Genomic DNA, 20,234 nt, shown 5'->3' with positions numbered 1-20,234 from the left:
AGCAACTCCTGCATACCCTGAACTTCACCCGTGCCCTGTACCTCTACATCTACTACACATAATCAGGGTGAAAGGCGACTCAACTGTTCGTCTCTGACTCCAGCAGATCAGTGACCAAATAGATCTCCAACTGCATCGCCTTCTGCTATGAGAAAGAAGGTCTGTCCCTAACCAACAGAGCCATGGCACACCAACTGAGGGTCATGGCCACAAAAATAGCAAACCTCCACCATACCTCACTGGAGGACATTTGCAAGGCGGCAACTTGGTCCACCCCTATACCTTCATCAAACATTACTGCTTGGACCACCCCTTGCAGACCACTAACAACTTTGGACTCAATATCCTTCAAGCTTCAATTGCACCCTGGCCAAGGGATTCTAGCCAGGGACCTTAGATGGATTCTGAATTCAGAAGTAGAGAATAACACGGGGCCAAATTTTTCTCCGCCCCTGCGGGAACTCATTTTCCCTGTCCCATTTCTGCAAGCTCCGTCCTCATCTGCACAAGCCTCAAACACTTTAAAATCATAAGTGTTCGAGGCTTGTGAGGTTAAGGCAGAGCTTACGGGAATGGGACAGGGATGGAGAAAAATGTGTCCCTGTGTCATTCTCTACTAAGAACCTCTACCAGGCCTTGAACTAATCCCTACTGTTGCCATGTGGATGTTATGGATCCTCATTACCCAGGTACCACCGTCTCCACATGGACAATGATTTGTCACTAATAAAGCTTGACCTGGTTTTCACTGCAGCATGAAATGTCTGGTCTCGTACCTATCTTAGAAGCAACCTGCAGGCTGTAGAAGGGGCCATCCCTACGAAGGGCACCCTCAGTTGCCCCTCCGCACCCCCCTAGCTGGAGAGTCACCTGGTGTGGCTGACTCATCCTGCCTGTCCATGGAGAAAGCAGAATTACTTACCTGTACTGGAGGTTCTCCGTGGTCAGCAGGATAAGTCAGCCACAAAAACCCGTCCTCGTCCCCTGCAGATGAACCAGCGGTCTTTAATTGGGGAACTGAGGTGAGAGAGGGCTAGCATTGGCCTCTATGGGGCTGCCTGCACACACTCCATTTGCTGTCTTGACTAGATTGTAAGCTCTTTTGAGCAGGGACTATCTCTTGTAGCGCTGCGTATGTCTACTTAGTTAGGTGCCGTTGACTCGAACTCAAGCCCTAGCAACTTGATGAATTACAGCTGTCAAAAGAAATCGGTTTTGTGCTAGTCTGGTGAGGTCCAGCAGCGATTTCCCCAGTCCAGTAGCGCTATAGTAGTAGTAGGTAGAAAGAGATAACGGGTATATTCTATAGGCAGCTGCCTAGGTGTATTCTCTATTCACTGTGATTTATTGGCACCTACTTGGTCATTGGGCGTGCGCAGGGACAAAATGATATAATTGGCACGCGTTTAGATGTGGGCGTTTTATGTAAACAGTGGTGTAGGAAGGGGGCGAGGGGAGTGGTTCGCCTGGGCGCCATGCTGGCACCCCCTCCTCCTCTCTGTCCCATTCCTCCCCTCTAGTTGAAGTTGTTGTTTGCGGCGGTGAACAATGCGTTCTTCGTGACCCCATTGGCTCTCTCGCTGACGTCACTTCCGGGTGCCGCACATAGGAAGTGATGTTGGAGGGGTCGCGACGAGCACGTTGTTGACCGCTGCGAGTAACAACTTCAACTAGAGAGGAGAGGCAAGGGGGGGGGGGCCGCACACGCGGCAGGTGGGATCAGGGAAGGAGCGGCTCGCTACGCCACTGAGTGTAAGCAATCAGTTGTTAAATTTATGAGTATTTCTGGCCACTTGGCTAGTAGTCTATCGAAAAATGCAGATGCCTTCTTTAGGCCTGAAATAGGCCCCATAAGCAATGCCTTTGGAGGGTGCCCTGTTATGGAGTTGCTCACTCAAAATTCAACGGAAGAAAAAGAGGTGTCTTGGGAGTGTGACAAATCCAGCTGTTTCTCCTCTCCAGGGCTACCTCTTGTTGGTTGCTCAAAACTGGATCTAAGCACGATTCTGTGAGGGTTGATTGAAATGTAATGAGACCGCCCCTGGTTTTCTTTCCAAGAAGTAGACGTGGCAAAGCTCCTACATCGACGTTTCTGAACCTGCAGTTTCAAGTTTCAAGTTTTAAATTTTTGATTGATCGCTTTGTCATATTTTCAAAGCGATGAACATTAATACAAAGTAATAAGAGTGGATACAAAATTACCTTATTAAAACAAAATCAAATTAAAATTACATATAATCTAAAACATTAATTATCGATAATCAATAAATTTATACTATATACATACTTGACATGACATGAATAAAAGGGAAAAGGGATAAGAAATACAAAATTCAATAAAAAGAGAGGTAGGGTCAAAACATGAGGTTGGGAATTAAGATTAATGCATCATTGTGTTCTTATTTATAAGTACTTAATCGAAAGCGTCTTTATAAAGGAACGTTTTTAGGTTGATCTTAAATTTATCAATATCTTGTTCATTTCTTAAATAGATTGGCAAGGAATTCCATATTTGTGGCGCTGTAACTGAAAAAATGAATTGTCTTCTTGTATTTATAATTTTAAGAGAAGGAACTGTAAGTAAATGTTGTTCGTTGGATCTTAATGATCTATTAGTGGAGTAGGGAATTAGAGTTCTATAGATAAAGGCCGGAGTTTTATAAAGCATTGCTTTAAAAGTGAGCAGACATATTTTATAAGTTATTCTGTGCGATACTGGAAGCCAATGGGCATTTTTGAGAAGTGGCGTTACATGATCAAATTTTTTCTTTTTTGTTATTAATTTGATGGCGGTGTTTTGAATTATTTGTAATCTTCTTATTTCTTTTTGTGTAATCCCTTGAAAGAGGGCATTGCAATAATCAATTTTGGAAATTATTAAAGAGTGCACCAAGATATTTAATGATTTAGAAGAAAGATATTGCGAGAGAGAACGTATTTGACGAAGTCTATAAAATGAAGATTTAATGATATTGCTTATATGTTCATGGAAGGTTAATTTGCTGTCAAATGTCACTCCTAGAATTTTAATACTGTCAACTATTTGAAGAGGAATGTTTTTTATAATAATAGGAGTAATAATTTTAGAAGTTTCTTTCCAAGGAAAAAGTAATGTTTTTGTTTTTTCAATATTGAGGGCCAACCTATTTCTATCTAACCATTGATGAATTTGTTCAAGTTTATTATTTATTGATGTAATGTCTGAAGTACTGTTGGGATCTAGTGGATGCAGAAGTTGAATATCATCCGCATATGCGTAAACATGAAATCCTATTGATTGACAAACTGTCATCAATGGTGCCAAAAAAATATTGAAAAGTAAAGGGGATAAGATAGATCCTTGAGGAATACCATGAGAAGATTGTGAGGTTTTAGAATTTGTATTATTAAATGTAACTGTGGATGTGCGATCTGTGAAATAAGATATGAACCATGATAATACTTGATCAGTAATACCAATTGTTTGAAGTCTGTCTAATAGAATATGATGGTCAATGGTGTCGAAAGCAGCAGAAAGATCAATAGATATTAATAAAACTGATTGATGATGGTCCAAGAAGTAGTGAATCGACGAAGTCATTCCTATTAATGAATATTCTGTATTGTGGTATTGTCGGAATCCTGTCTGGTTTGGATGAAGGACGTTAGTTTTCTCAATAAATTCTGCAACCTGATTAAACACAATTTTTTCCGTCAATTTTGCCAAAAAAGGAAGATTAGCTATTGGCCTATAATTTGAAACATTTTCTGAACTCATCTTATGATCTTTAATGATTGGGCGAATAATGGAAGATTTCCAAGATTTAGGAATAATGCTTTGTGTAAGACTTTCGTTTATTAATTGTAGAACAAAAGGACCAAAAAAGTCAAAGAATTTTTTTAGAATAAATGGAGGATATGAATCTGCATTTGAACTTTTAATATTAATGAGTTTTATTATAGTTTCCAATTCCGTAAGATTAGGCAGATTGAAATTAGAACATGTTGAATACGGCAAATTTGTGATTATATGATCTTGTTCGATATTAGAGTGTTGTTTTGTCAAAGATTTTCTAATATTTATAATTTTTTCAATGAAATAATCTGAAAGGGCTTGAGCTGTTGGTAAAGAGTTAAGAGCTTGTGTTTGCTGTTTTTTTGTATTTGTTAAAGAATTTAGTAATGCATAAAGTGTTGCTGGATTTTTAGCTTTTTGTATTTTTTCTGAATAAAATTTTTCTTTTGCGTGGTTAATTTTTAATTTATATATTTTTGAATGTTCTTTATATATTTGAGTATTTTCGTGTGTTTTATTTTTTCTCCATTTTCGTTCAATAGTTAGACTGTCATAGTCTTTATTGTTGGGTCACAGCGAGAAGAAGAACATCGTACGTTTCATCATGGCAGATGAGGGAGACGTGTCTGTGAGAGGACCCCAAAAGTGTGTTAAACTTCGAAAGAGCGATAATGAAACTCTTGAAATGTTAAAGCAAGAATACGGTGGTGAAACAATTAGCTGCCATGACGAAACGTACAAAGTTTTTCAATCAGGCCTTGTATTTAATGTTTATTTGCCAGTGGGGCAGCACCTTGCCTTGTTCTTTCTTTCCCTTTGCTCTACCCAGTAGCCCAGACTAAATGTTTTCCATTTTTGGATTCCAGATGACAGCCGCTCTGTGGAGCTAGCATTCGCCGCGGAGCCCAGTGACGGCGTGGCTGTACAGGAACAGCCTCTGGTGCTGGACTGCCTGCTGAAAGGCGCCCAACCCATCACCATATCCTGGAGAAAGAACGGCATCCTGATCCCAGGGAGTGAGCATGTCTCAGTGCTGGCCAACGGGTCTCTCCACGTCTCCCACTTCCAGACAGCTCGAGCTGATGGCTCATCGGATGAGGGCGAGTATGACTGCATGGCCCAGAATCGCTTTGGCTCACTGGTTAGCCGCAAGGCAAAAGTCCAGGCTGCGAGTAAGTAAACCGGGCTCTGTTTTGTATCAGAAACTGATTGGCGCAACTTTATAACCAGTCTGTGTGGGCAGTGGTTTTAGTAAGTTGTTGCCTACAAATTCAAACATACCATGGTTCAGATAGTGTTGGGTACACTTGATACGCAGTGCCAGGAATAAAGTGTTGCTGGGTCATACAGAGGGAACCTCATTGCCAGGGTCTTATTTGCAGCCTATCCCGTGCTAGTATGGCGGAGTAAGGAATTCTCCAGGGCAGTAAAGATTAATATAGTTTTCCATTTAAGAAATGTGCTGGTTAGTGGTGACTGTACCCCATGGCTATAGGGCAGCAATGGGCAGCGTTTATACGCAGAGGGCAGGACCTCAACATTATGTAATGTTGGAATTGGAAATGCACAGAGCTCTACAGACCTTCTGTGATAAATAAGTCAAAGCTGAATTAAAATTGATTAAAAGAACGTGCTATAGTGGCAATACTGCATTTAAAATCACCAAACTCTGGTTATTGATTCTACAGAAACTTCCTATGGGCCACACAAACTCCAGATAGACCACCCCTGTTATAGGGGGTAACAGAGAATATTCCATCTCTTGGTTATACTGAAGAGTCCCGTCTCTGGGCTTTTCCAAGTAGGATCCAGTGAATATTTCAGTTCAGACGTAGAGACAAATTTTCCCCAACCCGTCCCCACAACCTTTCTCCCTCTCCCTGATCTGCAGTCATAAGTGTTCGAGGCCTGTGCGGTTAAGGCAGAACTTACAGGAATGGGACAGTGTTCCACGTGTATGCCGAGTGACGTGTCAGGATCTGCCACAGTCCTGAAGATGTGATGCGGAGGCATCGGAGGATGGAAGACCTTTGGGACCGTGGGCTATCAATAACCAAGATTGGCTGGGTCTCGGGCTGATAAATATTTCATGCTGCAGGCGCTCTGTAATAGGAATTTTATGTTGCTGACCATAATTTAAGTGCCAGAAATCAAAAAGAACAGTTTGAAAATCCACTGCTTTAGCACTCTTCTGATAATACAGCGAGATTCAGAAATCCCTCGAAGTGTCAGGCTTTTCACTGTATTTATTTATTTCACTCTGTCAGTAATTGCCTTGGGCTCTGGATGTTGGCACTTGTGCATGGTAATAACCAGTGATTTATTTTCATGGTCTTGGCTTAGATCATTGCTCGCTGCTTTCTAGGATTTCATGCAGTGCTTTGGAGAATTTTAAAGCAGCTTTTGAGCATGTGCTGTACTTACAGATGTTGAAGTGCCTGAAATACCCTTGTGATGCCAGTCCGTTGTGGTGGTCTCTGAGCTAAATGCTTTCGAGGTTGATGTCATGGCAGCGAGGTAGAACTTAATGGATTCAAATGAATCTACAATGATTTGCTTATGCTCAGCCATTGTCTTGGTCTTTTAAATAAAGAGTAAGCGATGAGCAGATGGGAGATTTCCTGCACAGTTTTTGATGGGATTTGCCCAGGTACCTCCTAGATTTTTTCTTCCTTCCTTTCGATTCCCCGCCCTACCTTTATTTCCAAACACGTTTCTCTTCCGAACTTTGAAATACAGGACTATCATTTGGTCTGTACGTTGAATTGTTTACCCTATTTTATGGTTAGTTTCTAAATTGTAAAAGTTCATGTCTGTGTGTTTTTTAAAATTTTTTATTTTTATTGAAACTTTTTCAGAAAAAATATAAAGCCTCAGAGGTTTACAAATACAAAATCAAAAATTCACATTAAACAGTCCCTCTCTACCCTCCCCAAATTCTCAATAATGCAAAACGTTGTACCGTAACTCTTCAGTACAATGCACAAGAACACAGCCAATAAACCACCCTTCCCTCCCCCAAGTTCCTCAGGACCTATGGTTAGTTATATATTTGTTACTTGCAAACCTTTTGTATTGCTATTGTTTGCATTAATGTGTGTGTTTTAATAACGTTTATTTTTGCATTTCGCTTAGACAAAACAAGCGATTATATCAACTTTTAATAAAAACTTGACACTTATGACTGTTCCCATTTACAGTCAGTCGCCCCCCCCCCCATTCCTTCCCCGCCCCCAAATGCCACGCGCACTCTCCCCTTTCCCCGTTCCTCTTTAACGTTCCTGGCACAAGTGGCATCACCACAAGTGGCTGCCCACATTGGCTCTCCCTCTGACGTCACTTCCAAGGCACGGGTCCAGGAAATGACATCAGAGGAAGAGCCTACACTGGCGAAAGCAGCAGGTTGGGGTTGCACGTGATGCACATGGAGCGGCATAAGACCCTGATTGGCTCAGATGCTTAAAGCCCCACCCAAAGGGCAGAGCTATTAGTAATTTGTCTTTACGTGGTCTTTTACCTAGTTATTTACTTGACCACTTTGAATTTGTTAACAGAAAATGCCCTACATGGAGTTCACAGATATTAGATCTTCCATCTATTAAGGGATGTGTTTATAAACAATTCTGTGGCAGAATTCTATCTTATCAGCCTGGTATATGGGATAACATCTTGGGAATTTTATATTAAGTTCCGACACCTATCTGGCATTTAGAAAATTGTTAAAAACATACTTGTTTGGTAAATTTTTAACTAATGGATTGTAATTCACTGAATGTTCAGTATCTTTACTCTGTAAACTACACAGAACTGAGAGGTAGCTGCGGTATACAAGCGGGAAGGAGGGAAGGGATGGAGAGGATTGTTGGACCATGAGAAGGGGGAGGGAAGGAGAGAGAGATGCCAGGTTGTGGGAAGGCAGAGATGTCAGACCACAGGAGATGGAGAGAGAGGGAGGAGATTGTGCCCAGAGATGGGTGTGGAAGGAAAGAGAGAGAGAAGAAATGCTTCGTATAGATAGATGGGAATAGGGGAGAAGAAAGAGGGAGGAGATGGTACACAAGGATAGATGGGAAGGGGAAGGAAAGACATAGAAAAGTAGATAGATTTTGAGGAGAAAGCAGAAAAATAGAAGAAAGTGGAATGTTAATGCCAAAGATGGATGTAGGGCAGAAAGCAAAGAAGAAGAGAAAAACAGCAAATGGATAAGAAGGCCCTGGAAACACAGTTAAGAGCACAGACAGAAGGAAGTGCATCCAGAAACTGGGAAGAAATGATTAAAAAATGAAAATCACCAGACAACAATGGGAAGGGAAAACATGGAAAAGTAGATAGATTTTGAGGAGAAAGCAGAAAAATGGAAGAAAGTGAAATGTTAAAAGTTAATGCTAAAGATGGATGTAGGGCTGAAAGTGAAGGAGAGAAAACCAGCAAATGGATAAGGTGGCTCTGGATACACAGTTAAGAGCACAGACAGAAGGAAGTGCAGCCAGAGACTGGGAAAGATGGGTTGAAAACCAAAATCACCAGGCAACAAAGGTAGGGGAAATGATTTATTTTCAATTTAGTGATTGAAATGTGTCAGTTTTGAGAAATCACATCTGCTGTCTATATTTTGCACTGTTTAGGAAGAAATTAATTTCTTTCTATTTCTCTGGTGTTGTCTGGCATCTTAGGGTTTCGTTTGTGTATATTAGTACTTTTAGTTTGTGGTCCTGTATTTGCATAGCTTTTATCTGTATTCTGCATGTGTGACCAAGACCAGGTGTTCTGGTAGGAATGAATGTTGAGAAGCATACAGTATAGTTTAATTTTGTGGTTAACCACTATGTATTGTTAATAAAATTTTATTGTAAGTACTGTATATATGAAAAATGAAAGGAAAAATTGCATTGCAATTAGTATTATTATTATGGGGGGCAGGGTCTGAGGAGGAGCTTTTGAGCACCCCCAATCATTTTGAAAAGTTGGCTCTTATGTTCTCGCTGTGCTAGATTTAGAGATGAAAGTCTTCAAGCACGTCTTTTCTTTGGGCCACTGCCTGCTTTCTCTTTATATATCAAGCCACAGAATAACATTTTGGCCCACTGTGGTCAGGATGCAGAGTTTGCATTTAACCTGCTATACCCTCAGGAGCCATGGGTTGAGTAATTCCACATAATAGGGGCATTGGTGGGAGTGCAGGAGCAGAAAGGGATTAAAGAGAGACAAAGGCCAGCTGATTATTTTCTGGGTCACAATATGAGGAATTTCAGAGACACAAGGAGCATGGATTGCAAAAGGAGAGAGAGGCAGCAGAATAAAATGGGATTAAGAGAGCAAAAGGTTTTTGCCCGTGTTGTTTTACTGATTAGCAAGTTCAGATTTAAAATGCAGCTCCAGATATTAAGTGCTGGGAGAGAATGCTTCCCTGTATCTCTGCAACTCTGGAGGCAAAACTGAACAACTGGGAAAGGAAGGCCCATCTCCTGTAATCCTCTCCCCTCCTCCAAAGGCGCCTTCTGCTTTGCCTTTAAAACTGCTGCAGGCCGTGGTAACAGCAGGAACTCCAGCCACTGACTGCTCTTGGGCTTCTTCCGGAGCCTCAGCTGATGTGTGATAGCTTGCCTGCAGGCCTCCTGCACATGACTAGGTAGAGACGGACAGACAGACAATAGCTACATCAGCCAGACATGCCTCAAACCTTTTTAAAATGATTGACTTATTCTAGTGGACATAAGAACTTCCATATTGGGTCAAGCCAGAAGCCCATCAAGCCAGTATCTTGGTTCCGAGAATGATCAATCCAGGTCATAAGTACCTGACAGGATCCTAAAACTTGGTAAGATAGCAGGGATAAGCAGTGGCTTTCCCCCAAGTCTATCATCATAACATATCATAATGGTCTTTTCCTCCAGGAACTTCTCTGCCGTGTGGTGGTGAAGTCTTCTGAAGCGAATGCCCTGTAAAATGAACACTTAAGACTGTTCTAACAAATACCCCGTTATTGTGAACTCTGCCCTGGTACTCCGTGTAATTTGGGGTTGTATGGGGTAATTTTGTAAAGCCAGATTCCATTATAAAATACTAGCGTTTAGTGATCATCTCCGCACCAACATTTAGACACACTTGCAGCTTGTCTATGGCAGGCATAAATGATGTCTTTGACACATCAATGGTGACGTTCTATAATGTATGTGTGTAACTGTGCCTCCCCCCCCCCCCCCACCGTTGCATGGTTAAAATCCTAGAATACTGCTTAGCGCTCAGATCTGTAGATGTGTAGAAGGTCTGGTCGTCTATCATCTGAGTGTGGACATAGAATGAGGGCAGGGGGTAGATGCCTATGTGTCTGTATAAAATACCAGCAAGAAAATCACTCATGTAACTGTGCTGAAGGGTCTTCCAGGCTGCTCTGGTGAGAGAACATTTGCTCTGGCTCTTAAGTCAGGTTTAGCCACACACACAGCACCATCGGAGGTTTGTGCGAATTTGTTTGTTCATTGGAATACTTATCAGAGGCAGTGAATGGTGTGAGGAAGGATTGCTCTTTACCTGATGGTTGACTCTGATTCTCTTGCCCGCAGCCCTTTGATACATTGTGCTGGCTGACATGCCATTGCTCTTGGTGCTTGGCCAAAGGTTAATGAAAATAGCTGGAAGAAGGAGGCAGCGGATTAAATGCTTTGTTTATGACGGCAGTGTAGCCTTCAGGAGTTGAGAGTGTATGCTACACCACTGGCAGGGTGCTCCATTGGTATATCTTCTTGGCTTTCCAGGGCATAGCTAGCATTGGATTTTTAAGGGGGCCCGGGGTGAACTGGAGGGGATGACAGTATATTTCCTCTCCCCCCCTTCCTGCCGCATTCCATACCTTTGCTGGCAGGGGATGCTCAGTGCTCACCGAACTGCCACATTAGAGATGGACCAACATCATGACTCCTCCGGCATGATCGTGCAAAGACTGAATAGGTTTATAGATGCCTCAGACTTTAAGAATGTGTATCGCAGCAAGATGTCCATGGAGACTGCCCATAACACGCTTCCACCACCCCCATCTCGTGCTCTGAACGTACAGAGGCTGGAATACCTTGCTAGACGTACAAAAAGACCATTTCGATTATCGGCACTTGGCCGTCCTGGCAATTAGGATGGTTTTTGATTATAGCTTCTGACGCTTGATAATGTCTTCATTCTATTGTACGTCTGATATTTCAGAATCTGTACTTAGAAAAGTCTCTGTCTGGTCTTGTTTGTTCTTATATTTGGTTTAATATGAGTGCATCTACTGAATGATGAGCCGTTACGAAAAAGGAATGACTAAGGAGGTGGTTGACCTCTCAGATATTCTCTTTAAGGTTATGCTATGAATGAAAAATGAGTGATACTTCTGCACAGGTGGATTATCCAGTTCCAGTTTAGTTTTTCGGGGTGGTCTGGCCAGCTTTCATCATGAGCTAGCCTCAGGTTTTCTGTTTGGTAGGGGGAGGCCTCCCTCTTTCCACCTTGAACCCACTGCAAGATTTCTCATCGATCAGAGGTAAAGTGAGGGTCAGGCTCAGGTGACACCCTTGGTCTCACCTCACCTTGGTCCACATCACCTTAGCAGCTTATCTTTTCCTAAGAAAGCCTGGGATAGGGACGTGGGATCTCTTAGAGAGAGGAAGAGATCATGGTTACTGCAGATGGGCCATTTGGCCTTTATCTGCCATCATCTTACTATGTTTCTATGAAGGTTCAGCAGGTGCCCTACACACAGAACACCTCAGATCTACCCTTTAAGATGTAGCTCTGTCCATGGCACCAGCCTGCATCCTTGCCAAGGAAAAAGGGGGCAGTTTAGGATCTTTTATTTGGAAAGCACATACATAAGAACCTAAGAATAGCCTTACTGGGTCCATCAAGCCCAGTAGCCCGTTCTCACGGTGGCCAATCCAGGTCCCTAGTACCTGGCCAAAACCCATGGTGTAGCAATATTCCATGCTACCGATCCAGGGCAAGCAGTGGATTCCCCTATGTCTTTCTCAATAACAGACTATAGATTTTTCCTCCAGGAACTTGTCCAAACCTTTCTTAAAACAAGTTACGCCATCCGCTCTTACCACATCCTCTGGCAATGCGCTCCACAGCTTAACTATTCTCTGAATGAAAAAAATATTTCCTTCTATTGGTTTTAAAAGAATTTCCCTGTAACTTCATCGAGTGTCCCCTAGTCTTAGTTATTTTTGATGGAATAAAAAATCAATTCATTTGTACCCGTTCTACTCCACTCAGGATTTTGTAGACTTCAATCCTATCTCCCCTCAGCCGTCTCTTTTCCAAGCTGAAGAGCCCTAACCGTTTTAGTCTTTCCTCATACGAGAGGAGTTCCATCCCCTTTATCATCTTAGTCGCTCTTCTTTGAACCTTTTCTAGCACCACTGTATCTTTCTTGAGATAAGGAGACCAGAATTGAACGCAGTACTCCAGATGAGGTTGCACCATGGAACGATACAGGGGCATTATGACATTCTTAGTCTTGTTAACCATCCCTTTTTTAATAATTCCCAGCATCCTGTTTGCTTTTTTGGCCGCCGCCACACATTGGGCGGAAGGTTTCATCGTATTTTCTACAATGACACCCAGATCCTTTTCTTAGGCGCTAACCCCCTTTTCTTGGAAAAGCGGTAGAGCAGGTGCAAGATGCTGCTTCAGCAAACCATAACTGGGCTCCCCCCTGCCTTGAAGCTGGGGCAGATAGGTGGGTCTTTAATGCTGCTTTGAAGCACTAGTGCTTTGGGCCTCTTTGAGCGGAATGTCTTGTTCGGTCCAGTTGCTTATCCTTCCATTGTCTTTGGATGACGCAAAAGTTCAGGGCCCAAACGAGGTCTGTGGATAGGAGAGAAAGAACAGACCTCCTCGGATATCTGTTTAGAGAAAATACGATTTTGAAGTCTGGTTCCTTGTTGGTATATTAGTGGAACTGTTTAGACCCAAAGTGGAAAAAGAGGGCACAGATTTGAAATAATATTCATTTAGAGGTAATACACCTCGATGTGGCTGTGTACACAAATGCCCCTATCTGCTGATGGCGCATTGCCACAAACTGCAGAACTGAAAGCAGAATCTTGGGGTAATGTCCAGCTGTAAGTGGACATGCTGTGGCTCATACTTGAGGCAGGTTCTTCTGGGCAAAACCCTCTGTCAGTGCAGTAGGGTGCTGTTTCTTCTTTCCCTCCCTTTTGTTTTCTTAAGAGATGCGGTGCCCCCAAGGCTCTATCTCTGGAGCTGGGGGGAATTCCTTTGTCCTCCTTGTGAGAGGCCCCCATTTTTTCACTCCAGCTGAACTCTGATCTTGCCCCAGCTCAGAGCTCTGGCGCTGACCTTCACAGGTCAGAAGAGAAGCACAATGCAGGGATGTGCCCGGGCAGGAACAAAGGCATTTTCCCGAGGCTGAAAGCGCTAATTAAAGCCAGGATCAATTCTGGTGCACAATAAAGGGGGAGCTCTGGAATGAAGGACAGAATGGCTAAGCACCGCCCGCCACCGTCCACTAGTCAGTATTCAGCCGCTGACATCGAGACACTAGCTTAAAGGAATGGTCTGAAATGTGCAGGGTGTAGAACCAGGATTAAAGCGCGGCCTTTACTCTTTTAGGACAGAAAGAGCTTTAGGACTTTAACTAGCGGAAAACTGGAGCCATATGGTCACCCTACTTTAACCCTTTCAGAGGTAGTCCTGTCTTTCTAGGGAGCAGTTGTTCAGTGGTTTTTAAGGATATTTTTGAAATAATGCTCCCAATAGGCTTCTAGTTTCAAGTTTATTTGGTTTTGATAGACCACTTTTAAGTGCAAAGTGGTTTAGAATTATTCAGAAATTTTTAAAAATATTTTTTAAATATAAAAAATGGTAACAAACAGATTTACATAAACAATACAGACATAACATGCTACGTAAGGGTAAGTGGGGAGGATACATTGCATGAAACTAAAAGAAAGGGGGAAAGGGAGTCTTTAATGTTAAGCCAATTGTCTGAGTCTCATAAGCGAAAAGCAGAAAGCCTTAGGAGAGAGCTCTTAAGCATCTTTGAAAAGAAATGCTTTGAGGCTTGTTTATTGTCTCATAGCCAGAGGTAGGGCATTCCACAATGTAGTGGCGGTTACTGAAAAGATTGTTTTGCGTGTCGAACGGAAGGAACTGCAAGAAGAGCGTAGGGACCGCAGATGTTTGGACCAAGAAAAAAGAGTGCTGTGTGTATATTAGCAGAGAGTTTGCGCCCAGGTACTTATGATTTAAAGGACTGTCGAATATGAGGCCTCCAATGACAGTGGAGGTGGGGTGGGGGTCTCTGTTATTATCTAGCCCAGGGGTAGGGAACTCCGGTCTTCGAGAGCCGAATTCCAGTCAGGTTTTCAGGATTTCCCCAATGAATATGCATTGAAAGCAGTGCTTGCAAATAGATCTCATGCGTATTCATTGGGGAAATCCTGAAAACTCGATTGGAATACGGCTCTCGAGGACCGGAGTTCCCTACCCCTGATCTAGCCCATCCTCCCAAAAGAGCCCAGAACTGGTTACCTACATAATAGCGTTTAGCAGCAAGGTAAGTACATTCTGCATATAGTAGTGAGACAATTTCTATATACAGTATGAGAGATCGGATGTCTGCTTTGGGAACTTTGTACAGCAACGCTAGGATAATTTCTATATATAGCATGAAAGATGAAATACATGTTTAAGGAACTAAGAACAGTGGTAAGGCAATTGTTAAGACCCTCGACTGATGTGGGCAATGAAGTAGGAAGACAGGTCCATGCATAGCCTAAAAACGATTATGCATTGGGACTTAATTGCAGCTACAATTTGAATGGTAAGGTGCTTTCATCGACGTGTGCAGAACTCTTACAGAAGTAGATTTTTACAGTTGGTTTAGGGGTAGGGGGTGACTTTATGGGCAATAATTAGGTAAAAAGGTGGGTTTTTTTACCGCTTTCCTGAAGTTTAATAAATCTGCCAGTGATCTAATAGTTGGCGGGATTTCGTTCCATAATCTGGGTAGGAAACATAGAAACATAGAAATAGACGGCAGATAAGGGCCACGGCCCATCTAGTCTGCCCACCCCAATGACCCTCCCCTACCTTTCTCTGTGAATAGATCCCACGTGTCCATCCCATTTGGCCTTAAAATCAGGCACGCTGTTGGCCTCAATAACCTGAAGTGGAAGACTATTCCAGCGATCAACCACTCTTTCAGTGAAAAAGAATTTCCTGGTGTCCCCGTGCAGTTTCCCCGCCCCTGATTTTCCACGGATGCCCCCTTGTTGCCGCGGGACCCTTGAAAAAGAAGATATCTTCTTCCACCTCGATGCGGCCCGTGAGATACTTGAATGTCTTGATCATGTCACCCCTCTCTCTGCGTTGCTCGAGTGAGTACAGCTGCAACTTATCCAGCCGTTCCTCGTACAGGAGATCCTTGAGTCTCGAGACCATCCAGGTGGCCATTCTCTGGACTGACTCCAGTCTCAGCACATCCGAGTTTGTGGGCATTTTCTAGAAGAAGGGCTCGTGCTGATGGGGTAGATAGTTTTCTCTCGCCATGCGATCGCAGAGGTCGGTTTGGGATGTAGGTTGAAAGTTTCTTTGCCCTGTAGGATGGGACCATTTTGTCAAAGAATTTGAAAGCTAGTGTCAGAGCTTTACAGATGCAGCATTTCCGGATGGGCAGCCAGTGTACAGCTGCCAAAGCTGGGGTGACAGGGTCGCGAATAGTTAGATTCTTCAGTAGCCGAACTGTTGCATTTTGTACACATTTTAATCTTTGTAGATTCTTTGCAGATAGACCCACTAGTAGTGAGTTGCAGTAGTCTATGCGGGATAGGACATTGACGTAGAACAGTTGAGTGAATTCTCCTTCAGAGAAGTATGTTCAGATTTTTCATAGCTGGCACAGGTAGTAGAAGGAGGTTGATACCACCAGTGAGACATGATTTCTCGGTGATAGGTCTGCATCAAGGGTAATTCTAAGGCTGTAGACTTGGTCCTTAGCTTTGAGGGTTGCATTATCCCAGAAGAAAGTTGAACGAGGGTGGGTACGGATTTTCTTGCACATCCAGAGTAGTTCGGTCTTGGATGCATTTAGTTGTAGCTTGTTTGAAGTCATCCAGTTTATGATTTTGGATAGGCAGCATTGTAGTCTTTTTTATTTGAGTGTCCCGGTTTGTATCTAGTGGGAGGTAGAGATGTATATCATCTGCAAATGAGTGAATTTTAATGCTGTATTTTGAAGCAATATCAAGTGCTGGTCTGATATATGGGTCAAAGAGCAGTGGTGATAGTAAGGCGCCTTGGGGTACGCCATATTTGAGTGGTTTGGGATGTGACCTAATAGACCCTAGTAGTACAAACTGCGATCTATTTTCTAAAAAGGAGGAGAACCAGCGTAATGCAGTCCCACAGATACAAATGTCGGTTAGTCTGGAGATGAGAAGAGTGTGGTCAGTGGTATCAAAGGAGGCACTGAGGTCTAGAAGTACAAGCATTGCATCTTCTCCTTTGTTGAGGAATTTCCAGCAGTCGCCAATAATATCTAATAAGACTGTTTCGGTGCTGTGGAATTTCCTGAATCCTGATTGGTAGATTGATGGAGCTTTTCGGAAGTCTTCAAAATCTTGCAATTGTTGTAGGACAACTTTTTCTAAAATCTTCAATAAGAATGGAAGATTTGAGACTAGTCTGAATTTGTTTGGTTGGTCAGGATCTGCATTTGGTTTCTTCAGGATAGGTCAAGCCACAGCCATTTTTCAGGAATTCATTGAGTAGAGCAAGAATTGACTGAAGGAAAGCTTCTTTAACTGAGGTCAGTAGATTTGCTGGGCAGGGAGGGGTCTAAGGTTGAGCCTGATGGGCACAGTGAGTCTACTGCAGTGTCTCGCAAACCTAAATCCAGTGCCCCGGCCGGAAGGCACCCAGAAGCGAGTGGATGTCAACACGATGACATCACATGCCTGCGTGGCATCATCGTGTCTGCGCATGTGCAGAGGCTCATCTGGCTGCAACCCGCTTCAGTGGAGGGATCCAGGAGGTGCAGGAAGAGCAGCAGAGATGCCGGCCAGGAGGAGAGTCATCTGCGCTGGCTGACTTCGTACAGGACATGCTTCTCACCGCGAAAGGCACGCCCTGTAGGCAGTCATCTGGCATGGACGGCTCTCCTCCTCGCCAGTGTGTCGCGGCACACCTGAAATCTCAGGAGACACACAGTTTGCGATACACTGGTCTACTGTCTTGCCCAGGTCCACATAAGAGGTTGTTTTAAAGTGACTGAGGGTATCTGCTGCTGAACTAGTGCCCAGTGGTGAGACGGCAGGAGCAATTTGTAATGAGTTGACAGCCGAGTCTAGGTTAGAGCGGATGATTTGTATTTTCTCATGGAAAAAAGGTGGACAAGGCTTCACTGTCTAGCTTTGTTTGTAGGGATCGACCATTCCCTTAGGACGCGGTGAAGAAAGTTTTTGTTAGTGCAAAGAGTCTTCTGGATCGATTTGGGGCTTTTAGTAGTAGGTTGGAGTAGTAGGTCTTATCTAGTAGTTTTTTCCAAAGGATCTTCTCTTTGTGGTTAAAGGACTCGTTTCTTCTGTGTATTGGTGCGTATGAGGCCTCCACTGACAGTGTGAGGGTGAAGCTGAAGGTAAGCGTGGGGACTGCGCTATTGTTACAGGAAGGGAGAGTGGGCAGATGAGAGGGTTTTTAGGTTTTTTAAAGTAAAATCTGAATTTCTATTTTCTTGTAATCTCATACTTAAAACCTAATCGTTCTGGGCAATGCGTGAATGTGGGGGATCTGTGGGAGAGGCAGTGTGCGAGAGAGAGAGGAAAGGGGGGTGTGACAGAGAGGGGAAGTTAAGTGTCTAGGACAGATTGTGTGAAGGCACCAAGACAGTGAATGCAGCGCAGAAGAGCTTTTCTAGCTGTCTTAATTGGCGTAAAAGATTCTAGTATAAGACCGCAGGTACCCGAATAAATTTAGCTCTATGGCAGGGTTAAACTTTCACTTTAAACTGTCGGTATTATAACAGCTTTGTGCATAAGTTCTTGGCAAGTTCTGCGCTGAGGAATTTAAGCACTAACATTATGGAATGCAACTGCAAATTAGGGTCAATTAGCACCATTTAATTTGAATAATTGCCAGTATTTGGCTGTTAAAGGCAATTTGCACCTAATTAGGTAATTAACTTATACATGTAACTGCCACTCTTCTATAACCTGCGTTTGCAAATTTGTGCACTAAGCGTGAAAGCGTGTGCAAGATTATCGATTAAGAGGGAAGCTGGTAGAGAGAATATGCCGTCATTTCCAAGAGGACTATCCGACACGGAAAATTCCGCTGACCATGGCATGACTTCAGATTGGCAAAATTGCAGGTGGACCATTTCACGATCTGTTTTCAAGCTGACTGTATTTTTTTTGTTTACATTTTAAACTTTTAGGACCAGATTCTTTTAAAAGGCACAAAAAACGCGCTGGCCATGTATCAACCACACTTGGGCGCCATTTAAGGAATCATCCCAAAACGTAGACGCCTAAGATCTTTCCAGAATCACGCCTAGCAGCGCCTAAGGTCATCTCCACCCCTATCCACTCCGACTTTGACTATAGACGCGATTCCAGTACCTACTTTTTTTTAACAAGTTTATAATCCGTTTTTAAAGGCACGGTTAATTACCTCACTGTACCATGTAATGCGTTTACTTTTATGGCATTGTCTGTGATATTTTCTGGATTATGGTATGTGTAGAGAATGACACGGTGACAAAATTCATCACCGTTCCCGTCCCCGCGGATAACCGCGGGAAATAATCCCATGTCATTTTCTAGTGTCTATTTCAACCTCGTTCCTTCTACACCAGCATTCTTCAAAGCAAAGCTTGCGGGTCAATGGTTGTGCCCAATTATACTCTGATTCTTCCCTCTCTCCTTAAAGAATGACATGAAGATGGTTTCCCGCGGTTATCCGCGGGGACGGGAACGGTGATGAATTTTGTCACCGTGTCATTCTCTGTTGCATGAGTGGCTTGAAGAGCTCTGGTTGGATGGGAATGGGGTGGAAACAGGTTTTTACTGGTCTAGGAGCCAGGGAATAAGAGGAGACTCACTTGCTGAGAAAAAAGGAAAGGCAGATAACGAAGATTTGGTAAAGGTGGAATGACTCTTGGCACTGTTGCAGTTGACCATCTGTATAACGCTGGAGATGTTCTTTGGGATTTCTGTTCTGGTGGTGGTGATGGTTCTGGTATTACCTTGTGGCAGAGGAGTGGGAATGTGTGGCACAATGGTTAAAGCTACAGCCTCAGCACCCTGAGGTTGGGGGTTCAAACCCACGCTGCTCCTTGTGACCCTGGGCAAGTCACTTAATCCCCCTATTGCCCTAGGTAGATTGTGAGCCTGCCGGGACAGACAGGGAAAAATGCTTGAATACCTGAATAAGTTCATGTAAACCGTTCAGAGCTCCCCTGGGAGAATGGTATAGAAAATTGAATAAAGAAATAAATGAGTCTTTTCCATGTAGGGTTTCTTCACCTTTCATCTTACAAATGTCCATCTTTTCCATGGTAAGTAAGCCATTCTTTCTCCCTGTTTCTTTTCCCTATGAAAAAAGGGCTGCCAGAGTGGGTGGAGGTTTGTGACAGTCCTTGCAGCTTGATAAATTTATGATGGGGTCTGAATACTGCGGTGGTGTGTGTGTGTGTGGGGGGGGGGGGGGGATGGGGGATGGGGAGCGAGGGGAAGAGGAACAAAAGGCCCTTGGAAAACAAAACCCCAACAGCCTGTTGTGTTAAACCAGCTTCTCTTGGACAAAGTGACTTTGAAGCTGGTAAAGCCTGAAATATACCCAGGGGTAGAGTCTGAGGCAAGACTTGGAAAATCCTTTTGCTAATTTCTCTAGACAATTGCATTAGTTTGCCTATAATGCCACTAAGGGAAGGAGTATTCAAAGGAGTGGCTCCTCCCTGTTTAATAATAACCTTTTTTTTTGTATTCTGCCATACCGGGAGGGTTCTAGGCGGCTCACAACAATAGCAATACATACAGTACATAAAAATACAACGGATAAAAATAGTAAAACCAAGCAAATTAATACAAGTTAAAATAACAACGTACATTGTGTCTTTAACAATTTTCTGAAATCTAAAGAAGAAGAAGCCTCTAACATTATTTTTCCTAGCCATGAATTTAATGAGAAAGTTCTCTCAAGAAACTTTTTGTAATGACAAGATTTTATGGAAGGATATGAGAACAGATGCACTAGAGTGACTCCAAGAAAAATGAGGAATAAGATAGCCTGGTGACAAGACTCTGGACTCCATCGGCAACCAATGGAGTTTTTGATAAAATGGAGTAACATGCTCCCATTTTTTTAAGCCCAAAATGAGGCGAACAGCAGGATTCTGGACTGTTCTTATTATTTTGAGAACCCCGCTGAGCTGTCTGACTGCTGGTATTCAGGTGGT

General features: G+C 43.1%; 1 protein-coding gene across 1 annotated transcript in view; it reads left to right on the top strand.

The window, feature by feature from the left end:
• The window catches only part of IGDCC3 (immunoglobulin superfamily DCC subclass member 3), a 108,082-nt gene that overhangs the window by 12,485 nt on the left and 75,363 nt on the right, over window positions 1–20,234 (top strand). Inside the window, exon 2 of the mRNA XM_033920129.1 lies at window positions 4,642–4,947. Coding sequence (XP_033776020.1) covers window positions 4,642–4,947 — 306 coding nt within the window. The remainder of the gene's footprint in view (window positions 1–4,641; window positions 4,948–20,234) is intronic.

This window comes from Geotrypetes seraphini, chromosome 14, assembly GCF_902459505.1.
Source record: "Geotrypetes seraphini chromosome 14, aGeoSer1.1, whole genome shotgun sequence".
In the NCBI taxonomy this organism is placed as follows: Eukaryota; Metazoa; Chordata; class Amphibia; order Gymnophiona; family Dermophiidae; genus Geotrypetes; species Geotrypetes seraphini.
This window is presented reverse-complemented; position numbering and strand designations above follow the sequence as displayed.